The sequence below is a fragment of the Athene noctua genome, chromosome 9 (assembly GCF_965140245.1).
Source record: "Athene noctua chromosome 9, bAthNoc1.hap1.1, whole genome shotgun sequence".
In the NCBI taxonomy this organism is placed as follows: domain Eukaryota; kingdom Metazoa; phylum Chordata; class Aves; order Strigiformes; family Strigidae; genus Athene; species Athene noctua.
The window spans coordinates 17380537-17408468 of record NC_134045.1 but is presented as its reverse complement, the minus strand read 5'-3'; the positions used below and the strand labels follow the sequence as shown (position 1 = coordinate 17408468).

Here is a 27932-nt window from a genome sequence, read left to right as displayed (position 1 = left end):
AGCAGTCTGGATTCGTGTTTATTGAAGCCAGTAATTAAAGACGTCCTCATTTTGCCAGCACTAGAAAGCAAGATTCCACATGACTGCATACTGCACCTGGTTAAAGCCATACAACTGGACTAAGGTTTGTTTCATACATTTGCAGTCCTAATTGTAAGTTGGAAAAAAAAACAATAAACTTAGTATACAGGACAGTGAACTTTCATTTACAGCATGTATATTGTTAAGTTCATGATGTACAGAGCAGTCACTTTCAACATAGTTAAATTAAATAAAATATGAAATTCTGTTCAGTTTAAACAGGTCTTTTTAAATGCCAATAAAAAAAGTGCAAACTTAAAATCAAGCAGCATAACCACAGCATTTTTATGGAGGGCCAATCTTTTAAACTTTTCTATTTGCTTCAAGTTGAATGCTTTCATCTTTTGTTTTCATAGTTTAAACATGAACAGTAGATGCAGACACTATAATGCATATAAATATAGTCATATAATAGTTTAAACAGTCTACCATACAAGTGTATTTGCAAATAAAATGAAGTTTCACTTGAAAATGTAAAGGCTGTTTGCAATTTGGCCTTTGGTTCCAATGCTTGAAGACACCAGAATAACAACTGTGCAGCTCACCAAAGTTGACAGACTTTGGCAACCACAGGATGCTACATTACTTACAACTTTCTTTCAATAAACTAGGAGCATTCACTTGCAATTAGAAACCAGAAATCTGTTTCTGTTTTGTCAGAAGCATCTTTCTGCAAAGCTGGTAAATTATCATACATTATCAGTTTTGACCCATTTGAGTATATTTAACATTTTTATAGAACTGGAAAGTACTTCAATTTTAAGTTTTAGCCGTGTTGCTAGAGAAAGTGCTTATCAGGTTAGATGACAAAAAAATGCAGTTTCAGACTGAGGTTTTCAAACTATATCCCATTACGATCACACGCCTTTTCAATTTCCTGTCGAGTTTTTGATGTTTTAGTCTCCAATCTCAATTCTCAGTGTCAGGAGGACAGTGTGTAATTACTTCTTCTGGTGTGGTAACTTGCAACTGGCACCCATTTCGCCAGGAAGTACATCCACATTACCCATCAGCCATCCACAGTCTTAGTCTGTTATCTAGACAACTGTATAACTTCAGGTCATATAATTTATTTTTAAAAAAAGTAAAAAAAAAAAAAAAAAAAATTCAACAAAAAAACTGGCACAGATAACATACTCGTGTTAATGTTTGTCAAAGAGGCAAGTAAATACTCTTAGCTTTCTAGATAATGTTTAGACAGACTTACAAGAACAGCCTCTTGATGTAACATAAGATTTGAAGTTAACATCCAGTACTGTGTTAGTGGTCAATCTAATTCTGTATATTTAAGTAACAATATATATTAGGGAAGTTATATCCAGACATCAGATTTAGTACAACAAGTTCATATCAATAAAAAGTAAACTCTGCATAATTCAAATTGTGGTTTTTCCCTTCAGCGTTAAGAGCACAGAATATGCTTGGTATTTTTAATTTATGGTAGTGTGTACATGTAAAACAAGCATACCGTATATAAAAATCAAAGTGCCATTTCAGTAACCGTAGCAGTTTTGTTTGTTTTTACAGAATGATGGTTTACGTGACCATGGACAGAGCTCCACTAGAGCAACGGGGACAACCACAATCCATCTTTCCAAATCAAATGCTACATTAAAGAAAATACAAAACAAGTTATTGAGTACGTTCATCATGGACACATTCATACTTTTTAGGTTACCTTCAGAATTGGAGTTGGCTGCACCTGCAGCAGATGTGGTTGGAACTAGGGCCTTGAAAGTTTTTTTTAAAAACCTCCATAGGTGTAAGGCAGGAATCGATTTTAGCTTGGTAGCTAATATTTAGTTACAAAAAGTAAGAAAAAAAAAATACTGAGTGTTCTGTAGCACATTTCATTATGGGAAAATGATACGTCACCCACCATTCTTCATAGACTAGCCTCTTGGCATAAAAAAAGGCAGAAGCTATCAGAAAACAGGATTTAAAATTAAATACAAAACGCCAAACTACTGATTTTAAAATAAAACCAAACAGTGACTGTTTGTACTACAGTGCACAATAAGTTCAAGCACCTTCTAAAGACACATCACACACTGTGCCAGGCACTTGGATCTAAACAAGTTATAGTTTCTCCCTTTGTCAGCTACACCAGAAAGGGCATCCACACTCTTAGACTTTTTTTAAAAACTAAAACAAGATTTATAACAAGAATAAATTCCCATGATGCTTAGTGTTTGGCCTGGAATTCTCCAATGTAAAGTAGTCTTTTTAAAACAGTGATTATTTACCCCACGTGAAACACAGGATTTCACAACATTGCTCCTCTCCAGTCAATCCAACATTCTAGTTTCTCACTGTCCCAAATCTGTTTCCCCTTTCAGGGCTCCATTCCCTACCTAGGCTTCTTTCACCTAATTAATGCTCTGTTGCATCACCACCACCACCACCTTTCCAAGAATCTAATGCATTTGCAAACATACAAGTAGCCAATTCCAGTAACTTTGAAAGAGGAATTACTTTCTCTTTCTTGCCTTGTGTGCAGTCAGTAGCAGTATTTTAGTAAGAATTCTCCATTTTGCTTCTCTGTGTTCTTCACAACAGGAAATGCAGCTGCACCTGCTTACCTCCAAAACCAAAAGAATTGCCCTATATAAACTCTAAATGGTTATCTTATACAGAGGGATTTTATATGCAAACTTCCTGAATGTGCACTTTTTACTGGGACAAGGCAATGATGTAGTAAGCTCATTTCCCCTGCCCCAAGAAAACTGATAGCATCTGCCATAGCAGAAAATTCCTGGTCTTATCAGATCAATATACATAGTTATTTGGTCATTTACATATTCTTTTTTTATGCGCTATCAAGCTTCATTCTCTGTTGGAGGAGAGTTTGTTGTTACCATAGAGTCTGGCTTGCGAGTCATCCTATCCAATTCTTCTTGAACATTTGTCAAAACTGTTTTTTGTCCTAAAAAGAAAAAGGACAAAGGTTACAGCAATCTTAATTTCAATTAAATATTTAAACCAATAAGTACAAGGATTCATGAAATCACTTTTGTATTGCAACATATTTAATTTCTTATTATTTTGCCACCTACCAAGAACACAGGGCCTGACACAATGCAAGGTAATGTCTGTAAAGATTGATAAATACTAAGGCATGGATCACTTTAAAGAGATGAAATGCTGAATTATACAGCAGCATAAAGCACAAAAATACCTGTGATGTTTTTTAGAGCAACTAACATTTTAAAAGCAACTACATTTAGATTTTTCTATAAAAATCAACTCTACACAATTCTGTTATTATTATTGATAGTGAGGACTTTAATCCAGATTTTAACCACAAGTCTTCCAAGGTACATAAGACACCTGCTACAAATATCACATTTGTTTAGTCACACTTAAACTTGCTGTATTTTAGTATTAAACAACTAAGGAGGACTCCTTTATGCCTGCAGACAATGTTTCCCTTAAAAAAGGGGACATGAATTGCATATTCATGTAATATCTCAGAGCAGTCATTTCAAAGGACTTCTTCAATTGGAAACAGACACACTGAAGTATTTCGTGGAAAGGCACATATCTTACATTTTTATATTAGACTCAAAACTTTTCAACAATTCTCTGAACCATCAGTTTAATTCTCACATTTTGAAAATTATAAACCCACAGACAAATTAATTGCTAAAACTGGAATATATACTAATGCTAAGAGCATACAAGCATTTAAGATTAAAAAGCTGTATTTTTAGACAAAAAGTAGATTATATAACCATGTACAGCTTCCTTACATAGCCAAAGAATTTAACAAGCATCTGTTTTCCAGCTCAAATGTGTGTGAAATATTAGGTGGATTTTTTCCAGGGTACATGCTGAAAACATTAAGAAGGCAAGATTTGACTGTTAGAGATTTAAGTGTTTTTTTCCGAAGTACAAAGACATAACCAAGTTAAAAGGTTACCTTTAATCATTACAAAGGTTTTAGATTTAAGCACTAGTCATAAGCCAAAGTATTCTTAATAGCATCTATTCAAAGCATGAATATTTACACAAAATTTAAAAATTAGTACATTAATTGTAATATAACGTACAATACAAAACACTTTACATGTAGACTAATCGTACCATGGAGTTAAAAAACCCTAAACTCTAAACCAATAAAAACCACACAAAATTCTTGCTTTAACAAAAGTAGGTCTAAACAAAAACTGTAGTGGGTTTTTTTATGCTCATGAACTGGATTCTTAAGCCTCCAAAATAATACCAAGCAGCTGTCTCCTGCAACTACCTCATACCAGACAGGAAAAACACTGTCAAGCCTTTCAGTGATGTGTATGTTTACATACTCCCCTTTACCACCATCACAGGTGAGCACCCTTCAAAGGAGCAGAAATGCAAGGAGCTGTTTTTAAGAAAATAAAAATTTCCCCGCTGTTATAAGTTAGATTGACACTTGCTTTCAGTTTCCCTACAAAAATATTGTCAAGCACAGTCATGGCCTTAGTCAATTTAGATGTGTTTAAACAGCTATATGTACTCTCCTTTCTAGATCAGAGTGAGAGCAGGGAACTCTAGGTCTTGATCTTTTGCAAGGGAATAGAAGGGTGAAAGTAAATCTTAGAATTTGCAAGAATCTTCTTGTGAATATAGATGGAATAACTTGTCTAGAAGCCCATGTGAAGAAAAATGATACAGCACAGCAATCACCAATTAAAGTTCTTTGAAACAGCATGGTTTACACGTGGAAGAAAGACAGTCCAGAAACAGTCAAATAAGATGGGTGAGGAATTACAGAGCATGAAAAACGGACATGACATTGCGCATCTGCCCAGATGAGAGAGCTTTCTCGAGTAAGAGTTAACATAGCAGAGACCAATCAATCAATTAGGCTGAGCAGTATGTTCAGATCCACAATGTCTCCCTCCTCCTGTGACAGAATCTCAACATTTCAACCACAGGATATTCATAGCTGTGGGAGAAACAGATGGGTGTCTTCAGAGCTAAATATTTTTAGTGTCAACGTTCTGAAAAGTTTAGATTAGGTATCTAAAATGCCTACAAAGATCATTTTAGCACATGCACTTGCACAGAGGATGTTGCTGTAAATGAGACTTTCTCCAAGATATTCTCAACTCTTCCACAAAAGAGCAAGTAATCTTTTCTGTTACCACCACCACCAGCTACCTTATAAACTCAACAAGAGCTTTTCAGATACCGATGTTAGGAGCCCTTACCTTCTCAGGAAAATTTAATCTCATATTGGTTGAATGTAAGATGTGAGCACATCAGCTGACAAGGAACAGGCATATTCTCTTGTGAGTGAAAGCTGATTGTTCTGTTCTGAAAGTCACAGAATGAGCGTGAGCTGCCAACGTGATGCAGCCAAGAAAAGCCAACTGCAATCTTGAGATCACTCAGGAGAAGTGCTTCCACCAAAGAAAGAGAACTGTTGTACCAGGCACTACAATGAGATATATCTGGAGTGCTGCATACAATTCTATTCACTCATGTCCAAGAAAAGATAAACCAACGATGGGAACTAATGAAAAAGAAACTAGTGGGTAACAGAAGATGAGAAAGGAACTTGTCTAATTTAGTCTAACAAAACAAGAAAGTTAAGAAAGGATATATAACTGCTGTCTCTAGATGTTTCAAGAGAGAAATAATCTATGTAAATTAGAAGTTAATGTTGACACAAGGGAGAAAAAAAAGTACACACAACCATTTGTTATCTTTCAAAACTCCTGAAAGGCACATGATGTTCTAGAAGACTGAAAGAGGGAAGAGTAAAGCCCATTACAGACTAGTTAGTTTTTACTCTAGTATTTTTTCCAGAAATTGCAATTATGTTTTAGGTGCTTACAAACAGCCTACCAGCATAACAATAACACAGATCTGTTACCAACAAGTTGTGTCAAGTCAACCAAATTTCTTTTTATGATAGGATAAACAGGTCCTGTGGAGAAGGGAGAAGTGGTTGATATCACATCTCACATAACCTTCATAAAATGAAACTAGAAAAAAAACCAGTCTTGATATTTCTGAAAAATGAACATATTGTACTACATAAAATTACCCATTAGTTATCCATAGTACTAGTCAATATTTTTATTCAGCAATCTACCCCGTCCAACTGTTGAAGATATCAGATATGCAGGCAAGCATGCTTGAAGGAACTACAAAGTATTTTGAAAGACGGGATTGGAGGTAAAAAATTATTTATATAAATTATCAAAGTAGTGCATAATAATGGAATGGAAAAAATGATTAAGCAATCGTATGACCTTTTGAAACACTAAGGTAATTTGATACAGACTAGAAAATCTCCTACTAGGAGGCAGTAATTGTATAAAACTGGCTGTATTGTTATAGCAAATCCTGATCAATATCATACAGAAGGAAAAAAACCTAGCATCACACTGAGACGTGTAAACAGAAGAATAATACATAACACAGATTAAGTGACCTCTACTTAGGGCAGACAAAGCTTTGTGTGACATACTGCATTTATTTCTGAACGCCAAAAGAAACAAGTCTTCTGAGTAGACAGTCTAAAGGAGAACAGTAAGAATTATCAGTCATAAAAAGCACGTCCTGATTTAGATTGACAGAAGTGTATTTTTGTAGTCCAGACAAAAGTCACAGGCAAAAGAGTAATACCTTTCAAATATGCAAAAGACTGCTGCAAAGAAAAAGGGACCACACTGATCTCTGTCTCCACTTGAACAAGACAAACAGTACTGGATTAAGAAATACTGACTATACAAGATAAAAAATAACTAAGAAATTAAGTACTGGAATAGGCTTTCCAGAGAGATGACATTACATCTTTTATTTCAGAGTTTGTTTGCTTTTTAAATCATTAGCTGGGAACTCCCTAACTGATTCTACTTTACACAAAGAGCATGGATGAAACAATTCCTAAAAATTATTTCTAGTCCTATTTCTATAAAAACAGTTAATTTGACACTGTGGCCAGTAAGAACACAAGGCTGCACTGAATGAAGCAGAGAACACCTTTCAGTGTTTACCTAAAGAGGGCATTCTGGATAAGAAATAATTAAATATTTTTATAATGTAGATACAATAATATTATGTAAATATTATATAAAACAATTATTTCATTGTTCTTGATAATAAATTAACAAAAATCAATTACAGAATTCATCACACTAAAAAAAACAACTAAAAAAACAAATACTGACTTGACATAAGTAAAATTCTAGTAATTTTTGAGCTTTCATAGCATGGAATGGCATATAAACCCCTTACCAATTAAAAATTTTTAAAAAGTCCTATTTACTCTCTTCAGGAATAGTTTCAGTTCAAATACCCACACTCCAACAACTGCTCTGGTTCTCTTACTGACAATATCATTACTGTGGTTGTCATCAAGTATTTTTCATTTCCAGTTCAGAATGTCTGGGCCTTACACTCCTCTAAATGTAAGAAATCATGGGTTTGGCATCACCATTAAATTTTACATTATTTTAACAACTCCATCAAGTTATAACAGGCTTCATAAAGAGCTGTGAAGTTGCAGTACTTCAGTTCTTTTTTAAAGACTAGACATTTTGGCACTGTCATCTGTCAAGGTCTGTCATTTTACGGACCAGTTTAAAAGATACACGATTAGACCAATATAGGCCAAATAAAATGCTAAAAATATGCAAAACAGCCTGTAATAACAAGTCCAATACCTGATTTCTTAGCTGTACTTTGCACTCCTCCAGCACCAGGACTCCCAGGAGAGCCAGTCTTTTTGCTCAAGAGGCTGTTAAAGAAACTAGCCAAGACACCTTCACTTGCAGCATTATCTAAATAAAAACCAAATACATAAATATATATCACAGAATAGTTATTGCTGGTAAATGATGTTAAAAAATAAGCTCTATACATACATAACTCTCTTACCAATCAAGGAAATAAAACTCAAATAGGAGAGTCTCTCCTTGCTCAATTTAAGGACACTAGTCCTCTGCATTCTTTGGCAAAATTAGAGATGACTGGAAGTATATTGCTGCTCTTCTGGAATGAGGGATTTCACAAAATTTTAATCTAATTATCAGTATATGTTGTTTCTTTCTAAATGTAGAAGCCAAGAAACAAAGTATTAAGTACGGATGCGCCATTCAAAGACTTGTAAGTCCATTAACAGACTGTATAGATGTTTTAGTGCAGTCTTTCATGCCACATTACTGCTCATAAACCAGAATTTGGATATACAGAAGTGAGACATGATCCAGAACTGTGTATTTTATCCACTTTAAGTGAGGTATGGCACACAGTACCTAATTAAAAACAACACTGGCCCTACCAACTTTCTTAAAGCACAGAGAGGAGAGAAACCTCTCAACTACATGGAGCTCCATTTTAGTGCTGAGGAAGGGGAAAGGGTGTAATTTCCAAGTCACCTCATGTACTACAGAAAATTACGTTCTAGAGAGGGCTTAGCAGACGAACAGATTTCATTGTGGATTCCAGAATAAGTGATAGGAAATATAAAACTGCATGTAGTTTAAGGCAGTCCTCACTCTACTAATTCAAGTATGCATAATAAATGTATTTAGGTAACTTAAGGAAATAATGTATTTGAACTCCATCTGACTGCTTGGCAGTAACAGAACTCTACTTCAAGCCATATGAATGACAAAAAAAGGAGAAAAAAAAAAATCAAACCTGAAGCTGTCATAAATTCATTCATGTTATTAAACTAACTATACCATTAGTGAATAAATTCAAAAATCTTTCTACGTAAGAGGATTTTTTGTTTTTTAAATGAAAAGAACAGATGATAAAAACAGTAAAATGCTTATTCATACTTTTAATATTTGGATCTGGTTTCTTAACTGATGTTATTGGTGAGGCACTGGGTACATTGGCGGGACCAGCTCTGCCTTGAGTTCTTGGGGATCCTGCAGGGCCTCTTGCAGGAGATTCCTTAAAAAAAGTCCAAATCACACAAGTGAGAGAACTTAAATGGATTAGTAATATAAAGCAAATGTAATATTACATACAAATTACTTTTTAAACTTTTATATTAGCACTGTAGTGTATGCACACTGAGGGAAAAAAAACAAAACACCACCGATTTTTTGGGGCATGTGCCTCAACTATAAGAAAGATGATTCACTGCAGGAAATTTTCAGTTCAATAATCCTCAGATATTTCTATGTTTCCACAGTGAATTAGAATGAAGTAATTTATAAGCAACATATGAAAATACTGCCTTTTTTAAAAAAAATTTACTTTCTGGAGTTTGGGGAGATGATGTATTTTACATTTACAAAATGAACCATTCAGATTAGAATCATTCCCTCTTTCCTAAAAGGAAACAAAACACCTCCTACTCTTCTCTTGGATCTACTTACTGATGCTCTTGTAGGCGTTGCTGGCTGTTTGGCAAGGAATGACTGCAAAAAGAACATATTAAGAATATTAAACATATTTCAGAAAAATATAAAGGTATAAAATACAGTGAAGCTGACTAGCCATTAATTTCTTTGATTTTTTTTCCTGATATTTACAGCCTCCTCCTCTGATATTTACATAACTCCAGACTTTACCACTAGAGGACAGAGTTAAAATGAATAAATAAGCTTCAGTCCTTTGTCTTACACAGCCCTTCCAGAACCATAAGCCAGAACCATAGACACCCAAGTCTGTAACTTCTGTGATATTTACAATCAACTATACAGGAAAGTATTAGTAGGGGTTTTTTAAACAATAGAGCAATAAAGAAAATAACAAGATATAATATAGCCAAATTTGACACCTTAAAGACTTTCAATCCTCTGGCTCTAAGAAAGCTGCACCACTAAGGTGTTATGCTTTAAAAGTATTTATATTTTACAGATCAGTACATTTATGTTGTGAAATTTCTTCTTGCTTTTTTACTTTGAAATGTAAATTATTTCTGTTCTCAGTATATTTTCCTTTCAACATGTCAAGATAAGCAGCCATGTTTTCTACTTGTATTTGTTAAAATAGAGCTCTTATTTCACAATTACATCTGAATCTGCAAAGCTGAAGAGTGGCTATCTAGTGATTTAAATGAGGAATGAAAAACTGAAGGCAGTAACAATGGAGAGCTTAAAGCCAAATCTTATTTAGTAAGGACTTATTTTCATTCTTCCATTCTTACCTGCTGCTTCATAAGAAATACTTGTTCATCTTCTGCTGCCAGCTCTTTATCATGGACTAACTGTCGAACAAAATATTTTGTTAATAGAGGTAAAAAATTAAATTGCTGTAATTGTTTTTATGGTTTGGTGATCAAAAGGGAAGAGGCAAATCTTTAATACCATTCTTTACTTTTTTTGGTTTAAAAAAAACCTCCCTGACATTTAAAAGAGTAGTAACATTAAACAACTAGTCATTAAAAAACAAAACCACTTTAAGTGAATGGAGTGGACTAGCATTGATGCCAGCCTGCGAACATTCTCCTAGAAAGGTTAAGTATCTGGTAAGTAGTCACATTCATCTTTTTAAAATTTAGGTTTTAACTTCATCCAAGATTACCTTACTCCATAAAACCCCACACTCAAACCCGCAGCCCCCAAAAGCACTACACTAGCTCTTTTCAGTCATAACACTGCTATTAGACAATGATTATTTCCTATAGGTGCCATGAGTTACAACAGGATTAAACTTTTCCCTTACATTCAAGTTTCAAACAGATCTTCCCTTTTTCAAATACTGGGGGCTTGAGCTAGAAACATTAAGCATGTAAGAGTTGTAAATGAAGCTTTCCAACACAGACCAGAATAAAATTTCATTTACAGTTTTCCATATTATCCATTTTACACGTATCCTTTTCCTGTGTACCTATACTCACAAAGTTAGCAATATACAGAATTATATGGATTAATTACAGCTCCTGCCTTACATGAAGAAATCTGTCATTAATAATGTTAATGCAATAGTGATGTACTGTCTTGTTTTACAAGATTTGCCTTTACATGGTAACCTCAAGGCCATCTGTGTATATATGCAAATTGTTCAAGTCCTACAACAGTATTTTCAACTTTCAAAAAGCATTTATGCCCCGTGCATGCAAAAAGGTTGATGTGACTGGAAAATGAAAGCCTGATGTTTCAGATATTTGGATACAAAAAAAATTAGATTCGGATTTCTTCAATATTAATAGTTATTAGCAGCTATGCAAGCAAACCACACTTATTTGTTGGGAGGCAGAGAAGAGTTTACACCTTTTTACCTTTCTTACAGGAGGTTTTACAATGAAATCCTCATATGCATCTTCTGGTTTCACTGTTGTGAAGTTTTCGTGTAAAATGGCAATTTTCTTTTCATTGTCCCAACCAGCAGGTCTATAAAAAGAAGGAAAGCTTTGCCTTTTTAGTCACAAAAAGCACTTCCACAGAGACACCTTATTTACTCTATCTGAATAAGGCAATTTTATTATAGATCAGTCCTAATTCTCAGCTAAACTCCAAAGATACTAAAAAGCTGGAATGGTATACTCTGAGTCAAGTACCTCAAGTAATATGCATTAAGTTGTTTTTTCAAATCAGGATTTCAGAAGACTCACATACTAAGTAAGCTTTTGAACAACACAAACCAGTCAAGTTATTTTCATATATATGTGAAGTGTACTGCTTAATGGAAAACAACCTGAAACCATGCTGTTTATACAACCGACTTACATAAAAACTGCATCCTTTTCTACCACTAAGGCAGGTGTGGTAAACTGAAAACCGTACGTTTTATGTACAATGTACTTATACAACAGATCAAGGTTCTTTTCCTCCTTAACTGATGTATAAATCAAGGCAGCCCCATCTGATTATTTATTTAAGGAAAATAATGTAAAAAACGTTTTCTAAGTTGTAGTAAGAATTTCAAAACAAGAGCTAATGGACATATATCTACTAGACCTGATTTTGAGCAGTATTTGAAGGCAAAAGCTATAGCCATTTAGTATTCAGGAAGGGGGTGTAACAGAAGACTCTTGATACTTTTCCTTGACATGCACAGAAGTTACCTACCCTTCCAGGCACTTAACTTTGAAAAGTCAAAAGCTCAAGAGACAGCTGACATCTCAGTTTTACAAGGAAATTGCAAGTTCTGAGGGGAAAGCCAAGAAAAACCACCTCACAAAATGCAAGACAAATCCTCTGTAAAGGAACAAAAGCTCAAAATCCCATGTACAATTTAAAAAAAACCCCAACCTACAGAAAGTTTTATACACCTCTCAACATTTTCAAAACAACAAATGCTACATAGTAACTAAATACCAAGTATTCTTGAAAGTACAATTTCTCAGATTAACTTTATGTGCAATTCAACACTAAAATGTATTTTCTTGCTTCCAGATTACAGCAAATCTCTTCAACATAGGAAAGGATACACTGTAAGCAGAATCTACGAATGTGTGACTGAATGAAGTCAAAATGTTCTTCTCTGTAATCATGCTCCTTCTCTAGTACACTCACTGCATCACACTGAAAGAAAGGGAAAAAACTAAAACCAGAAAACCCCAATGATTTAATTCTAGCACATATGAAAACATTTTCCTTAATATTACACATATGATATTTACTTTGAGCCTTTGGTTTTAAAATGCCACCAGTAAGTCAAAAGATAAAGTAATTAGCATATAATTGAAAAGGTTATTGCTCTTCTGCAAAATTAAAAATTGACACTGATGACAGAAGCTTACTTATAAATCCCTTTACTATTAATCCAGAATTCATTTTGCATGTCTGTATAAAGTATGCGTTCTAAAAGAAGAGTAATTAAACTTTTCCAAAGGAGCACAGAACTGGAAACTCACTTTTGTACAAACTACCAGCACAGGAATACCAAGGTTGTGAGTCAGCACATTTTCTCCGAGTGGCAAAGAAACATGTTCATCCTCTTGGCCAGAAGAAGGGCCTCTTCTCTGCGGTGATCCTTGGTAGCCTTCTTCAGGTTCTACATACTCTTGAAACTCCTTTATAACTATTGAGAGAAAGATCTTCTTAAGGTACAACAAAGGAACTAGTTCTTTTAAAACCATAATTAATCTAGGGCTAACTAGAAATCTCAACTTTTTTTTTTCCTTTTATAATGAGGCACCACATGAGAACAGAATGCAAGCTTAAGCCTTGTTGCCCCTTCAAACACAACAGTTCTCCAACAAAATTTACAGCAAGGTAAATCAAGTTCAATTTGGAGCTATTACAAATAACCAAAACTACTTCAAGAGCTATAGTATGCACAAAAGCACATTTCTCAACTCAATGCATTTCATTATAGGGGAGTTGACAACAGAAAACATAAACACAGTTTAGCAACACAACCTATAGTCAGTGCAATTTGTACGTCGTTTTGGAAGAAAACACGGTGAAAATGTAAATGGACACAGGAAACACCAAGTTGAAATAGCCACTCTTTCTTATAATTTATTACTCAATTTAATTTTTTATTACTTTGCATATCTGTTGCAGAAGTCCAAAGCTAGAAATATAAAAAATACACTATGTAAAATACATACTCAAGGACTTCTAAATGTTACCTGAAGAGACTCAGTTATACTCTGTAAACCTACAACAGAGTCCAGAGGAAACTAGATGGTTTCTAAGTTTTCAATGCTTTAATTTTATGGCAACAATGAGCATTCCAATAATATTAAATACTATCAAATACTGAAGGGCCTAAGAAATAGTATTAACACCATTTTGGAAGCACACCGAGACATCACGCATGTTTTATAAAACTGGGCTACAGCTTACGGATTTATGTCTTTTTTTCAGGATGAAAGCCACAAACCAGATAAATCTGCATACTGGCTGCATCTGCTCCCAGGCACAGCACTTCCTGAAGGCCCAGGCCTCTCCCTCACGGGGCAATCCCACCTGAAGCCTCCTCCTTGCTTAGCCATGAGCCCTCAGGAAAGAGGCAAAGCTCCATCGTTTGCTCCCATGAAGGTGTCTTTATTTTAGAAACAGTGGGAGCAAGCTGACTGTACATACAGTAAAGAAAACTCTTCAAAAAAGCTCCCAATCTCCAGCACAGTCACAAAGAGAGTGCTGTTCAGTACATCCATCCATGTGACAGGGAAGGAACTGCAACTGTATGGCAGGCCATGTGATACTTCTGAGATTTAGGAAGTGGGAAAACCTCAGAAAAGTTTATAAAACAAATCTTGCAAAATAAAGTCACTGTACCTTTTCAAAATAGGAATCATTCCTGCAATAGAATGGGCGTGTGGAAGGAAGAACAAATCAGAAAAACACTTCTGTTCAAAGCCACACAATCTACAATTTTTATTTGAAATATAAAATTGTGTGATTCTTGTGGAAAGCAAGAGAGCTCTACTCCAGATAAAAGCTTAAAACAAACACATTAAATATAGACCATAAGAATTCCAGTGACCCATTCAATATATCCCAAGGTCCAAGGAAATAAAAAAAAAATTGAAAGCAGTTGCTTTTAAACTTGAGGAAGCAGTGCCTTCTGGTGGAGGGGAAACACAAATGCTTTCAAAGAGATTCTTCTAGTACTGTTTCATATTCAGCAACTGGAAATCAAAATTCCGTTATAGATTTTGCACATTAAATATTTTTACTGACTATCTCACAGAAAGCAAACTGATTCCAGAGCATTTAACTAGAAAAGTTTTTATAAAGTACTTATTTCATTACTCAGACTATTGCTAGCTCAGGATAGGTAAAAACCTATTGAAGACAAGTGTATTACAGAAGTTAAATGAGTATCATTTACATCCACTACAATCATTCAGATAAGCCCCTCTGACCTAATCAGATGTAAACGAGTATTTGACAATGTTGCTCTCAATATACTACAGCATTATAATCAGAATAACACTAGTTTCCTAGGTTCTATTCATATCAAAGCCAAAAAATACTTTCTTTACTGATTTGATCAAATTTGGGAAAGAAAAGCCTTAAACTGTGACAACATGATACAAATAATTGTTCAAGATATCCTGAGATTTTTACTAATATAAAAACCAGCAAACATAACATAGAAACTTCATAAATCTGATGGCACATCCTCATGAATATCTGCTGAATGGGAATGAAGACCATAACCCTAGGGAGACAAGATTCCCAACTCTTCCCTCCCACCAAGAGTAAGCAGCACCGAACACCACGCATCACAGGCCCACGACCGACAAACCCATAAATCACCCTGGTTGATCCATGCATGGCAGGAGAAAAAAACCTCACTGTGGAGATGAACTGTTGTTGTGGATTGATAATAATGCACATGGTCTGGCAATAATCCCTGACTAGAGACAGAGAAATGCTACAGAAAACACTCAGCTTTAGTTAACAAGTGTGTCTGCTGAACAAGTAACTACAGGAGTTAAAGAAGGTAAAAGCTATACTAAGAACCTCTAACTATCATATGAATGCAGATACACTTGTCTCTGAAATCAAGTGGTTTAAGTGCCTGCTAGCCATAGGCTCTTAAACACTTTGTAAAGACTCTCATTCAACCCTCATGCCCATTCAAAATCTAGTCTTGTTAAATCCAAGTAAACCTGTATCACAAGTGTTGCCAGATTACATCTTAGGAACAAACTGCATTCTAAGCAGCTAATAAGGAAGGTCACTTCAGTTAAAGTGTTTCTTTGTCACACAGCAATACTTTCTCTTTAACCTCCCGTATCTATTTCTCACTTGATCTCCACATTCAAACTTTCAATGAACATAAAGTTCATCACGCACCCAAACCACTTGTAGAAATCTTTATTCTTCCTTTTTTTCTAGTGAGCTACGAATATTTTCTCCTCCACATAATTTATATTAAGGAATCGCATTCTATATGGTATAGGAAATAACTCTTTACTGAGAAGTAGGGGAAAATTTCTTTGGTTTAAATTCTTTTGAACAGGAAACATAGGTAAGATGATGCACATTAAACAGGAAGCCAGAAAACCAACCATTCATCATCCGACGAATCGGTAATATTCTGCTATCTATTAGTAAGGTCAAATACTAAGAATGGCCTTATTAATTATCACCAGGTAGATGATATGCCATAACAATAGCACACTTCTGCTACAGCATGCTGATTTATCTACCAGACTTGTGGCTTATCTAGGTAAAAAGCCTCTTATTTAGATGCTTGCATTTAACACAGCAAATGAAGGCAAGTTTCCAGTTAACTTTTATTCTCCTGTTACTGCTTATTTACACAAGCTACTGAAAGTGAACTGTAACAGGAACGCATGTATCATTCCTGTCACAGGAGCAACTGCCTCGAAGCACCACCAAGAAAGCAATCCACAATTATTCTTAGGTTTGATTGTTCTAGTAATGCACTGAACAGCAGAACAAGAAAAATGCAGGAAAAGTTTTCTGAGACAATCATTTCATATTTACACTCCATTAAGTTTCACAATTGATTCATGCAGCTTTTAGATTTTTTGTGTACTATCTTTACTAATCATAAATTTTAGTCTTGGGAAAAGAATTTCTAGACAAAAAAAGTCTGGGCAAAGTAAGTTTCTTTTAGCTTAAGAATTCTTTCAGCTGTATGCCACACAACAACAACAAAAAAGCAGAGAACTTGAAACTAATTCAGCTTGAATGCAACACTATTTAATTTTCAGAAAAATGTTATTTCCAGTCTTTTTAAGACAGTTGTCTTTTCTGCTTTGCTGTCATGAACAGGGAGGCAAAATTTAGATCTTCCCTGAAATAATTATTCAAATGTGTGTTATTTAAACAGTGATTTATCATAATTGAGCCTGAATTAAATTAGAACATTTGAACTGACATTATTTATCTGAATCCACACTAGCCAAGCATTTAGCAGGGAATTTCCAGACCAGCTCAGTGACAGGACTGAGTGCAGACAAACAATGCTCTTGGTATACTCTGAATAATTCAATTTCTTTCATGGCAGCCTGTTGCTTCCGTATGTGTGTCCTGCCTTCCATTCTGGAAGCTCTTGAACACAAAAGGAAAGCTTCTCATATACCAGATGGAGCCTAGTGTCATCCACTCAGTAAAGCCAAGAGTTGGTATCTCAAATAGCAAACACAAGACAAAAGGCTGGGTGGAGAAAGGTCACAAAAACCTTGAAAGTAAAGAAAAGCAGTCCAAAGTTCAATTCCACTGAGAATGGCGAGATGACAAAGGATTTCTGGGAACTGGTAATAAGATCTTAGTAATGGAGAAAGAACAACCTAGCAGCACTTTAAACGGATGCTAATGGGATAATACTAGCAAATGTTTCCCCAGGGTAAACAAGAACTGCTGGTGGCTGGTACCGAGTGTAATAGCTAGGGAAAGCACTGAGGACACTCAGCTTGGCACACATGCCCCAGCTTCTAACTAGAAGCAAGGGTAAGGGAATATGGTCCTGGCAGCCAAAGTCAAGAACACATACACCCATGTGGTGTTATGCTGCAGTGGGGCTTTACTGGGATGAATTTAGCACATCCCTTCACTCTGCACTCTGTGTTTTAACTGCTTGCTTTGCATATACACTTTATAATCCCATTTTTTTCATATCCAGGCTATGGCAACACAATGATTCTCTATTTTCTAAGTGGCAGTTTATCTCAGGAAGCATAGGCAGCAGGATTTTAGTAAGAAAAGCTTTGCTGCTGTAGCTTTATTGATGAATTGCAGTCACAAGGCATTCTTCAGACATACATGCTCTATATTGCCTAAGCAGCTACACTAACATAGCCAGGGTTATAATAAGAATTTCTCTTATCATGACTCCCTATTAAGAGAATTACAAGTTATGGTGGCCAAAGTTTTGAGCACAGACCTGGCCAGTCTCAAAGAACTCAGAAGACAAGTATCTGAGATGACACAAGAGTCCTACAGTGTCTGAGAGAAGCAGCCAGATGGAAGTTTGGGAGTGGGGACACTAAGGTCCTGTTTCACCTGCATGCTGACACTGGACCGAAGTTCACCGCTCAGCCATAGGATGGCAGCAGAGTCCTGCAAGCGTGTGCATTAGGCAGCTCTCAAATTTTCTTCTTCCCTCGACTCTATTATAAAGAGAAACTAGGAATTTCTGTAATACTTTGACTTAGAAATCTCCAAGACAATGCTACTGCAATGTCTTTTAAGTTCCCCAGACACGGTGCTAAAGCTTCACTGCTACTGTAACTGGCTCGTCCACACAGTACACTCTTAGTGAAGGCTGAAACACTTCTCAAAGTAAAACTGTTGTGCACAAACTTCACATTTATTTGGACTGCAATAAAATTTGTGTCTCAGAACAGTGCGAATCAGGTTAGCTCCTGTATTTTGACACTAGAACTGCCTTTCCATCTCCCATTCCCCAAAATCTCTCACACATCAAAAAAAAAAAACCCACAACAACTTTTTCCCTTAAAAATTGTCAAATTTTATCCTTTTTTTTTTTTTTCATATAACCTGGTGATCAAATCCAGTTGGTTTCAATCATTAAGTTTAAACTCTAGCTGGTATGCTGGAGGCACAAACCTTTTGGAAAGCAATATTAAACATTTGCTATAGAAATACACCTGAATGCTCACAGGTAAAACAGATTACACTGCTCCTTAAAGTGAACTAAGGAAGCTACTAGACAATATTTGCAAGGTTTAAACACTCCAGTACAGCTAGCCACCAGCCTTGAATAAAAACACCAGCAGCACAGATCAGTCTGAATCTATACTTCAGCTGAAAAGGAATGCATGTTGCTAAGGTCTATTCCACTGCAAGAATTTCTTTCTTTTATTTATGAAAACAGAAAACACTCTCAAGAAACATTTAAAACTATTTTAAGAAAGAAAAGAAGCTGCAGGAAACAAGACTGCAGTGGTGACTGCCTGCCAGTGCCAGATTCTTTCCTGCCACAGATATGCTAGGAAAGAAAGTTAATTTATACAATGTTCCTGAAGTCACAGGGTAGGAATAGCTGTAGTGAGAGATAATTAAATGTACCAGGATCACAGTCTGAGCCTCGTGAAAAACAAGGGCAAAGAGACGTACTAGAAGACACACACAGTTCAGGAACGGGACCTGGCTTAGATACCACAGGAAAGTAGACAGCTCCGTTACTGAATTTTGTCACTATTTTTAAAAATGTAACTCTGTATGGAGTTGGTTTAAGTTGGCCTTTCAAAAAATCAAATTATCAAAATCTCATTATTGCAAGGGATTTAAACTATTAATTCACCTGAAGTTTTGTTTGCACAGAAAAACTGGAAAAGTTGTTTTAAAGCCTAACAGAGTCTATCTGAATTAGAATCGTAATCAGAACTTCAAAGTCATTCTTCTCAAACCCATTCTCAAATCACTAATCATTACAAAAGAAAGTTACAAGAGCTACGGTAAAAAAAAAAAAGGACAAGAATGTATGGATGCACTGAGACTTACACTTCTGTTCCATGTCTCTCATCTCTTCTGGAGGAATTTTCATCTTATCAATATGTTCTTGCAAGACACTGGCCCATTTCTGTAAAGACTCCATAACAGTCCATGGTCTAGACATATCTGCAACAAAGACTACAACGGTGTCTTGCAGGGATTCTGCAGAAACTGCAAACTTCAAGAGCCCTTTATGGTATAAGTCTCCATCCAGAATCCAAACATTACAGCGAGTATGATCTGAAAGGAAAAGGTACAGTTGTAACTCAACAGATGTCAACCTTTTGGTTTGCTAGTCTACAGGTAAACAGATGAGTACATTAGTGTCAAATGGAAGACCAAAGCCCAGCTACAAGCAGATCTTGCCTGTTTATTTTTAAGACAGGTGCATGTGTAAATGCCTACATTACTCGGTAGATGCTTTCATTTAACAGTATTTTTTTCTTGGTTCAGAGTCTTTCAGTTTAAAAAAAAAAATCTGTTCTTTGGCTTTTACTAAGGACAACTGACACAACAGTTTTTAGATACTGCACAGCATTCCTGAATTTGAAAGATGCATATTGCAAGTACAACCAGAGTGTGTGTGACACACATGTAACTCCAAGTCCAGAAGCAGGTGGTTATAATAGCCCAGTCCAGTGGGGAAACCTGAAGTGTCCCTCAGACACATAAGCTGGTTTAACATACTAAGGACACCTCACAACAGAAATAAGCTGCAAACAAGATACAAGCAATAAGCAGCTTAAGTTTCTAGCACCAGAGTAGGTGAAGCAAACACATGATAAACTTACAACCTACCAAACTTCAGAGTTTTGCTGTCTCCTCTTAATTCGCACTGACTTAACTTAACACAGGGTCCTACTTGCAGGCTCCTTACCAAACGAGGACTGGACAAACAATTCGGTATTTTAGTTTTTGTGTTTCTGCCCCACGCCCCAAGGTACTTTGATACCAACTGGACTTTTTTTGTTGAAATGCAGGGGGGGACGGGACGGAAATCAACAGGGACAGACAGCTGGCATGAAAAGCTTGAACCCAAACCTGACCTTTGGCAAGAATAGAAGAAACTAAAAACAAAGCATCATCCAGGAATGATATATCAGGTACTCTGAACAACCAATTCTATCCAAATTAAAAAAAAAAATAAAAAAAATTACATTATGTTCAGAATTTCATCCTGAAGAGGAACAATTCCACCTGTCTCTATCTTCTAGACTCCTCCTAGTACCTCTTCCAAAGTACTGCCTTTTCTTCTACAGCTGTCCAAAGGTAAAAGTAGGTCTCCATAGGTATTGCACACAAGATACATGAATTTTGAAATACACGGATCATCAAACCATCAAAACTCCGACTGCAGAGCCCGGATTTTTCAAAACAGCTACGGAACTTCATAATTACTCCACCTCACTGTATTTCCCTGCCCTGTGCTCCAAATCTTTTAACTTCACAAAATAAACCCAGATACTGTACCTATCATCATTTTACTGTAGGAAAGAATCCCATCAGAATTAAAAATACTGGCTCTAGAAAAAGGCAAAAACTTGACTAAGGGAGTTGGAAGGAGAAGAAGTACAAAGATATATATACTACCCTTCTACTCAGGTCTCGGATAAAATTACTGAACAGCCAAGTTACAGACAGATTACATCAAGATGCTATACGTGGGCAGTCTTCATTTAGCATTTGTTATGCTCCTACTTAAGTCCTGTTAGGCTGTCATAAGACATTCAAACATCAGTCATCACACAAACAGGCCAGCAGTTATGCTTCTGACTTGAAGATCTTCATACTTTCAACTAGGCATTTCAGATCTATCCTTTGCAGTAAGAAGTGGCGATAATTGTTGCGTATGTAAAAAACGCACCTTTGTGTATTCATCAACTGTTTCCCCCCTCCTTCTTCCCCACCTCAGGAAACCATCTCACAGATACAACACAGAATTCTCACAGCACTGGATGTACAAATCTAAAACTATCAGAAGACCTCCAAGGACAGAGGAAAAGTGTGGTAAAAGTTTGGAAAAACAGAAAAGAAGCTAGGACATAAGTGAACACATTTACACATTTACTATTAAACAACAGTAAATGAAACATCTATGCAGGACTTATCCTCTGCATTCCAGAAGCATACTTTGCATATTCCTAAAAGTTGAAATTTAGCAGTGAATAAAACCCCTGCGAGCTTTCTGAGTTAAAAGTTATTAATAGGCATTAACTTTGTCTATGCACAACTGTCTCCCTGAGGAAAATATGAAAGCTTTAAAAACCTAACTTAAGTCTGCCTATAGTCTGTGAAAGTTTACAACTCTCATCAGCACTTTCATAAATTCCCCTGTGGTGAGAGTGCTTTGATTACTGAAAACTTTCACACCTTAGCAAGTAACAAAAACTAGTGAATACCCTAATTCACTGCTTCTAAGTGACTTTTAAAAGACAATCTCTAAAGGTTACAAAGGTTTTGTTTGCTAGACCTCTCTGTCCTACTTAAGGATTTTGGTTCTGCTGAACATCTAGAATACAGACTGGAACTAGAGGTGGAACCAGAATGCAGTTGCAACTATCACTCAAACGAAATCAATCTGCTAGGAAGACTGGAAGCTTAGCACTTACATTAAAATGTACTTTACAAAAGGTAACATTATATGAAAATGAAACGTTTTGCTTCTTTCTTACAGTAGAGACATATGGCTTGTGATTTATATTTGCTACAAATACAAAACACACTATGGTTGCTCACAATTTGGCAAGGGCTTGATAGCAAATTCAACTGTCAGTGTCACATCAAGCTCCCAGTTAGTCACATGATGTGAATGTTAACTGGGCCTTTCATAGTGGCTATGACATGAGATACCAAAACAGAGCAATTAACCAGATCCTGTTGGAAAAGCAGGTGCTACTTATTAAAGACTATTACAACAGCTGCTAAAACTGCAATTCTAAATCTTATCATTATCATCCCTTTAGCCTTGAAAAAGATCTTCCAGCTTTGATGAATTTTACTGCAGATAGCTGGTTCTATGAACTGCAACTATATATCCTGCATTTATTCAAAAGAGATCAGATATCCCTTGCCCAAACTGTAAAGAGAAACTAAACAGGGAAAAATAATTTTCAAGAGAACCACTTTAAAGATGTCAACAAAAAGAAATTTTCCCATTAGAAACCAGTGTACCAGCAGCACTTGCCTCAACCTGGAACAACCAGTTCAACTGGAATATGCATATGATATGACTGAAGCCAGTCCAAACCTGAGGCAAAAAACCAAGACTACTTGATTTTGTTACAAGTAAGAACACAACAGAATGACTCCACTGGGACATTTGGCAGAGTCAGGACAACTGTATTGCAGCTGCTATCTGAGGCAGTTCAACTGGAAGTGCTCTACGGTGTTTATAATTGCCAGCTAACCCATACAGTTCCGCTACTAAATCCGTCAACGTAGTTTATCTCACTGGCTTGCTGTACAACCTCTTTAACTCTGCCCATCACCGCAAGAGACTCTGACAGCTACTCTAGAAATACATATCCTTAAAGAAAATGATGCAGAGCCTCTCTTATACCTCCTACAAACTAAGATTCTCAGCTCTCAAAAGCAGACTAGTACAGACACAAAACATCTGCTCATCACAAAGAAAGGCAAAAAATAAAACTGGCCACGCTCCCTAAGAAATTCCACTAACAGCCCGAGCTCCAAGGTTGTTTAACATCCTGAGTTAACTTTACAGCCTGTGCTGTAAGTGCTCTGATCCAGATAAACTACAGTGTCATGTATGCAGAAGCAGCCATAGGCTCCAAGGATATTGTACCTGGGGCTAATGATCTAGGAGATTCCTCTCTCTCTCTCAGGACTGCTTCTCTCAGGCATCCCCAAACCTCTTCTTGAACAACTGCCTCAGCCTAGGCAGAACTTAGGATAGTACCAGGAGATTTTTCAGGTAGAGATTCAAGTAGTGGACTTATTCTAAGTTATCCTGAGACCTAGGGACCAAAGTATTGCATGTTACAATGAACAACATCTAACAGAACTGACCCAGCTAATTACTACAGCAATGGTTACATGTCTCTTGCCCTCCAAGCTACGGATCAGCCACAGTCAAGAAAAAAGCACATGATGGTGAAAACCAAAAAGTGAGTAGGCACCTGTGTTAGCCATGGGGGTCCTTCAAAAAAGAGGTGATTTCTATGCATTTGTTTAACTTTCCTACAAAAAACCCAAACAATTTAAACACTGATCTAATCTTTAGGGGAAAAGCCAAGAGTAACTGTAGACTAGGATATGCACCTAGCAATCTAGAATAATTCTACTTCAAATGTAGGAGGAGCCAGATTCATATATCTCTTAAGGAGGAAGGGGTGGGGAGATGGGATAAGAAGCAACACAGATTTTCCTTAAGCTTTCCAAAGGGAGGTGGGAGGTAGATAATGACTCAGCACTATGACCAAAATATTTCTCCTGGACAAAATAAACTCTTCTGAAATTAAGAAAAAAAAAAAAGCCTAAGAGCAAAGAAATCTTCTAGCACTTGGGAAAGAAGTTGAAAAGATCTTCCCACTCCACTACATAGTTTGAGTTACCAGTGTTGATTTGACACCCCTGGAAATCCTTGTGGTTTACTAGTCTTGAATAGGTTAGGATATAATAAAAAGCAGATAACCTAAAATGAATATGTGATAGCAAGCTCCTGAACACCTATCCTGAGTTTCTTTAGGGCTTCCAAGAATTGTGGGTCAATCATAAAGGCTTTGTTCCTAAATCCATATGTGAGCATACAAACATCTAAAGCATGCAGAGAGTTTAAAGAAAGAAACCCAAACCTGTCCTAGAGAAGGAAGAGTGTTATCTTTGCCTGCTGGGAGGTCCTGTCCCACTTTGCTATTTATTTTGCTTGCTGACGACATTAATGAGACAGAAAGGAAAAAGGAATGTATTATTAGATCCTAAGACATGCATTAAAAGGATGCATGAAGACCTGAATTCTCCAGCTGAGGGGTTTTTTTCCTGCTAATGCTGCCGGAGTTCTTATGACAGGTTTCTCCTAATCACCTCAAATACTTAACACTTCCAGATACTCAGGAATAGCCCCAAAATATTTCCAAAGTAGGGACGCACTTGAAGCTTGATAAGCAGCACCAGGAAAAATAGCACACCGAACATTTTTCTGCTTATAATACCATCTCCTTTGATGTTGCAAGAAGTCTGATGTTACAGGCTGCTTTAACACTCCTAATCTTAGTGATTTTTTTTTCCCCTGAAGTATTTATGCAGCACTAAAGAAGCTTGTGCATGGTGAGAAAGCACTTACATCAAGAACCTCGGGAAGTCAAGAATGGCTCCGCACTTACATTACAACACAACAGATTTTTAGGAACCGCATGATTAGGTGGCCACTGAAGACACAGGCAATGTACTCAACCTTTCATTGTGCCTAACTTAGTATCCAAAGACAGTTTACTACCATGTGAGCGCAGGACCTATCTCCATAACAACCAGTCACATACGGTACTTAATCACTCGTGCCTTCAGTACATTTCCATTTCCAAAATACCACTATAGGCTCTTCCTAGTTCATTTGTTTTAATGAACACAGATGAACCATTATCATTGCTTCCCTCTTCTGAACTGAAAACTCAGAAGGAATTCATGACAGGAAAACTGTCATTCCCCATTTTTGAAGACGGAAACTAACACAAAGATGTCCAGCAGTCTGCCCAAAATGAGACAAGCAGAGGCAGATTTAGGAGCAATGATAACAAACTCACTCCCCATCTCTTCCTGTCCCTAACCTTCCTAAAGAAATATTCTGATTATTAGCTCAGCTTTTAAACAGTCTCTTGTCATCATTCCCCTCCCATATAGTAGAGAAGAGCAATCATCAAGAGCAACAAGAGGGAAAGAGACAAGCTCCAATCTGAGAAAAGAAAATATTAATTCTGGCTTTAAGTTCTGTTCTTCACTCATTCAACTCTAACAAAACATCTTGGTTACAGTTAACCAAAATTCCACACACAGCCCCCACAACAAAACACCAAAACTCCACACCCAGGAATGCATACTGAGAATTAAATTCTCATGGATGTATCCCTTTCTATAGTTATCAAACAGTCATAACAAATGACAACCTATCTGCAACTAAGTCAATATCAGTGAACATATCTACCCTAAAAGTAAATGGATCCTGCTGCTTCATCACAGACAGGTCAGGCTGTAAGAAGGGCAAGAGGGAGAACACATACCGAATGTAAAATGCATTTCACTTTTAGGAAACTGATATAGCTTCTAAAGCATACAGAACAATGCTGGAACCAGCTAATTGGGTGTAACCCAAAACACACTGATGAAACCACAGTTATTAAAAAAGCACATCAACTACTTAATTACAGTAAAGAGATTACATGTAAAATGAACTTACCATCTCTGTCTTCATCATGAATATTTAGATACAAGTATTCCAGCCCTCTTCCCTTCTTGCCATGCTCTGCTCCCTGTATTTTAGCCATAAGTGTGGTTTTACCTGAACCATCATCACCTGCCAGTAAGTTTTTACAGGAAAAAAAGACATTTTCAGAATTAATTTTAACTTCATAGAAAAGATTTTTCAAAACATGTTTAAATAATTGGAAGTATCCTTGTACATTGTTGGATCATACTTATTTGTAGTTTCCTTTCAAATATTCCAGCTAAATCCAACAGTTGACAATAAGAATGAAGCACTTAATTATTCTCTATTACATCCCATTTGTTTAAATATTTTATAAATCTGACAGCAAAATACAAAAGTAAATCAGCATAAAGACAAGGATACCAGATATCATGTTACATAACTTATTTTTAACAAACTGATGCGTCAATTTGTTCACATCATTGTTTTAAACAAGATTTATAAAAAAAAAAAAAACAACAACACCCAACTGCTTGCATATGTTACTTACCAAAAACAAGAATATTCTTGCCCGATGGCAATTTAGATCTTGACCGGGTAGAAACTTCGCTCAGTATCGAGGACCTAGAAAAACAGCATCGTTGTCGTTAGACTGCCGTGCCCACGGACGCGCACACACAAACACAGCCCACGCACTGCCCGTTTGACAGCACTGATGAGCTCAGCAGATCTGCACGGCCCAATCCGGTTACATTCATTCTATTTACAAACTAGATATAATATTACAGTGAAACAATTAAGTTTATTTTAGAAGACCAAAAGTATGCCACCTTTCCGAGAAAACATGCGGCACACATGCGGTAACATTTTTTCTCCCTGTAAGAGGTCACATTACTGCAAAGCATTACTTTTCAACTGATGACTAACTCTTCCCACAATCCATTACTGTATTCTACACACATTTTTTTTCTACCATTATTAGTATTTTTTAAAGCGTTACTCAGAAATAAGCGATAGGAAAAGAGAGCGAGTCTCCCGGAGCCTTCCCCACAGAGTCACGGCTCTCGGGCCCCGCACACCGGCTCTCCCTCACCCTCGCAGCGACGTTGGCCTCATTCACGCGGGTGCGGGGCTCCCCTGCGGCTCCCACCGGCCCCTCTCAGGGCCGGGAAGGGCTGCATTCCTCACCGGCCCCGGCGCCTCGGCCGCCGGGCGGGCCAGCCCCCGCCGCGGGCAGCCGCCGGCCTGCCGGCCTGCCTGCCGCCGCGCCGCCACCCGCCGCTCCCACCAGCGGGGCCCGAGCGCGGCGCAGCAGCCGGCGCCCCCAGCGCCCCCGCCCCGGCCGAGCGGGGCGCACGCTTCGCTCCGGCCCGGCCGAGGCAGGGGCTCACGCCCACCGCGGGAGGGCTGAGGTGGCTCGGCAGAGCAGGGAGACCCCGCCGTGACAGACGCGGGACGCCCCAGAGCAGCTGCCCGCCTCCGCCGCCGGGATGCTGCTTCCCCCCCGGGCCCCGGCCCGGCGCGGCCCCTCACCAGAGGTTCTGCCCCTCGTCCTCCTCGCTGGGGAGCTCGGCGCCGCCGGGCCCGTCCGGCCCCAGCAGCTTCTTCTCCACCAGCACCGGCGCCATCTTGCCAGCCGCAGCCACAAAGAGTGACCTCACCCGGGCCCGCCGAGGACCCCGCCCCTCCCTCGCCCCGGCCCGCCTGCGCGGGCGCCCCGCGCTGCCGGGCCCGCCGCGCCTCGCCGCCGCCCCGCCGCCCGCCGCGGGCCCTCCGCCGCTCCCAGCCGCGCCCGCGCCGCTTTCCGCTCAGGCGGCGCCCGGGCAGCCCCGACCGCGCTCGCCGCCCTGGGCGGGGCCTTGCGCGGCGGGCGGGGCGGCCGGCGGCAGCGGCCCCTGGCGGCCGGCGGGGCGCGGCGCTGGGCGGGCCCGGCCCGGCGCCCCGCGCTGCCCCCGGCAGCCGCTGGGGAAGGCGCCGCCGCGCTGGGCGCCACCGGGCAGCAGCGGCGGGCACCGCCCGGCCCTGGCAGGCAGGGCGCCGTGCGCGGCGGGGAAGCTGAAGGCTGAATTAGTCGGTGTGTTCAGAGGAAAGGGCCCGCTCCTTCCGATTTCGTACCAGAGCAAGCTTCTCTTACCACCCCCATTCTTACACCTCGCCAATAATTTTTGTTCTTCTAG

At 38.1% G+C, this 27932-nt stretch overlaps 1 protein-coding gene across 3 annotated transcripts; it reads right to left on the bottom strand.

The window, feature by feature from the left end:
• DYNC1LI2 (dynein cytoplasmic 1 light intermediate chain 2) lies at positions 1–27450 on the bottom strand. Of its 3 annotated transcripts, XM_074913588.1 has the most exons (13): positions 27289–27450; positions 26306–26379; positions 25786–25902; positions 19386–19616; positions 12839–13005; positions 12413–12506; positions 11709–11844; positions 11261–11372; positions 10187–10246; positions 9414–9455; positions 8865–8982; positions 7743–7859; positions 1–3007 (listed from the first exon to the last, which is right to left on the bottom strand). In XM_074913588.1, exons 1-13 carry the CDS (start codon positions 27381–27383, stop codon positions 2901–2903), a joined length of 1470 nt encoding a protein of 489 aa, XP_074769689.1. In that variant the 5' UTR covers positions 27384–27450; the 3' UTR covers positions 1–2900. The 3 variants fall into 3 exon arrangements, with proteins under 3 accessions (XP_074769689.1, XP_074769691.1, XP_074769690.1); XM_074913590.1 differs by lacking the exon at positions 19386–19616; XM_074913589.1 differs by lacking the exon at positions 25786–25902.
• Between the last annotated feature and the right edge of the window lie 482 nt (positions 27451–27932).

Excerpts from the sequence above, each read along its gene's own strand:
- DYNC1LI2 (XM_074913588.1), bottom strand. The coding sequence starts at position 27,383 with ATGGCGCCGGTGCTGGTGGAGAAGAAGCTGCTGGGGCCGGACGGGCCC. Across the intron at positions 13,006-19,385 it reads GAGAGACATGGAACAGAAGT|TTATAAAGGAGTTTCAAGAG; the intron begins GTAAGTCTCAGT and ends TTCTCTCAATAG. Across the intron at positions 9,456-10,186 it reads TATTTCTTATGAAGCAGCAG|TCATTCCTTGCCAAACAGCC; the intron begins GTAAGAATGGAA and ends TTCTTTTTGCAG.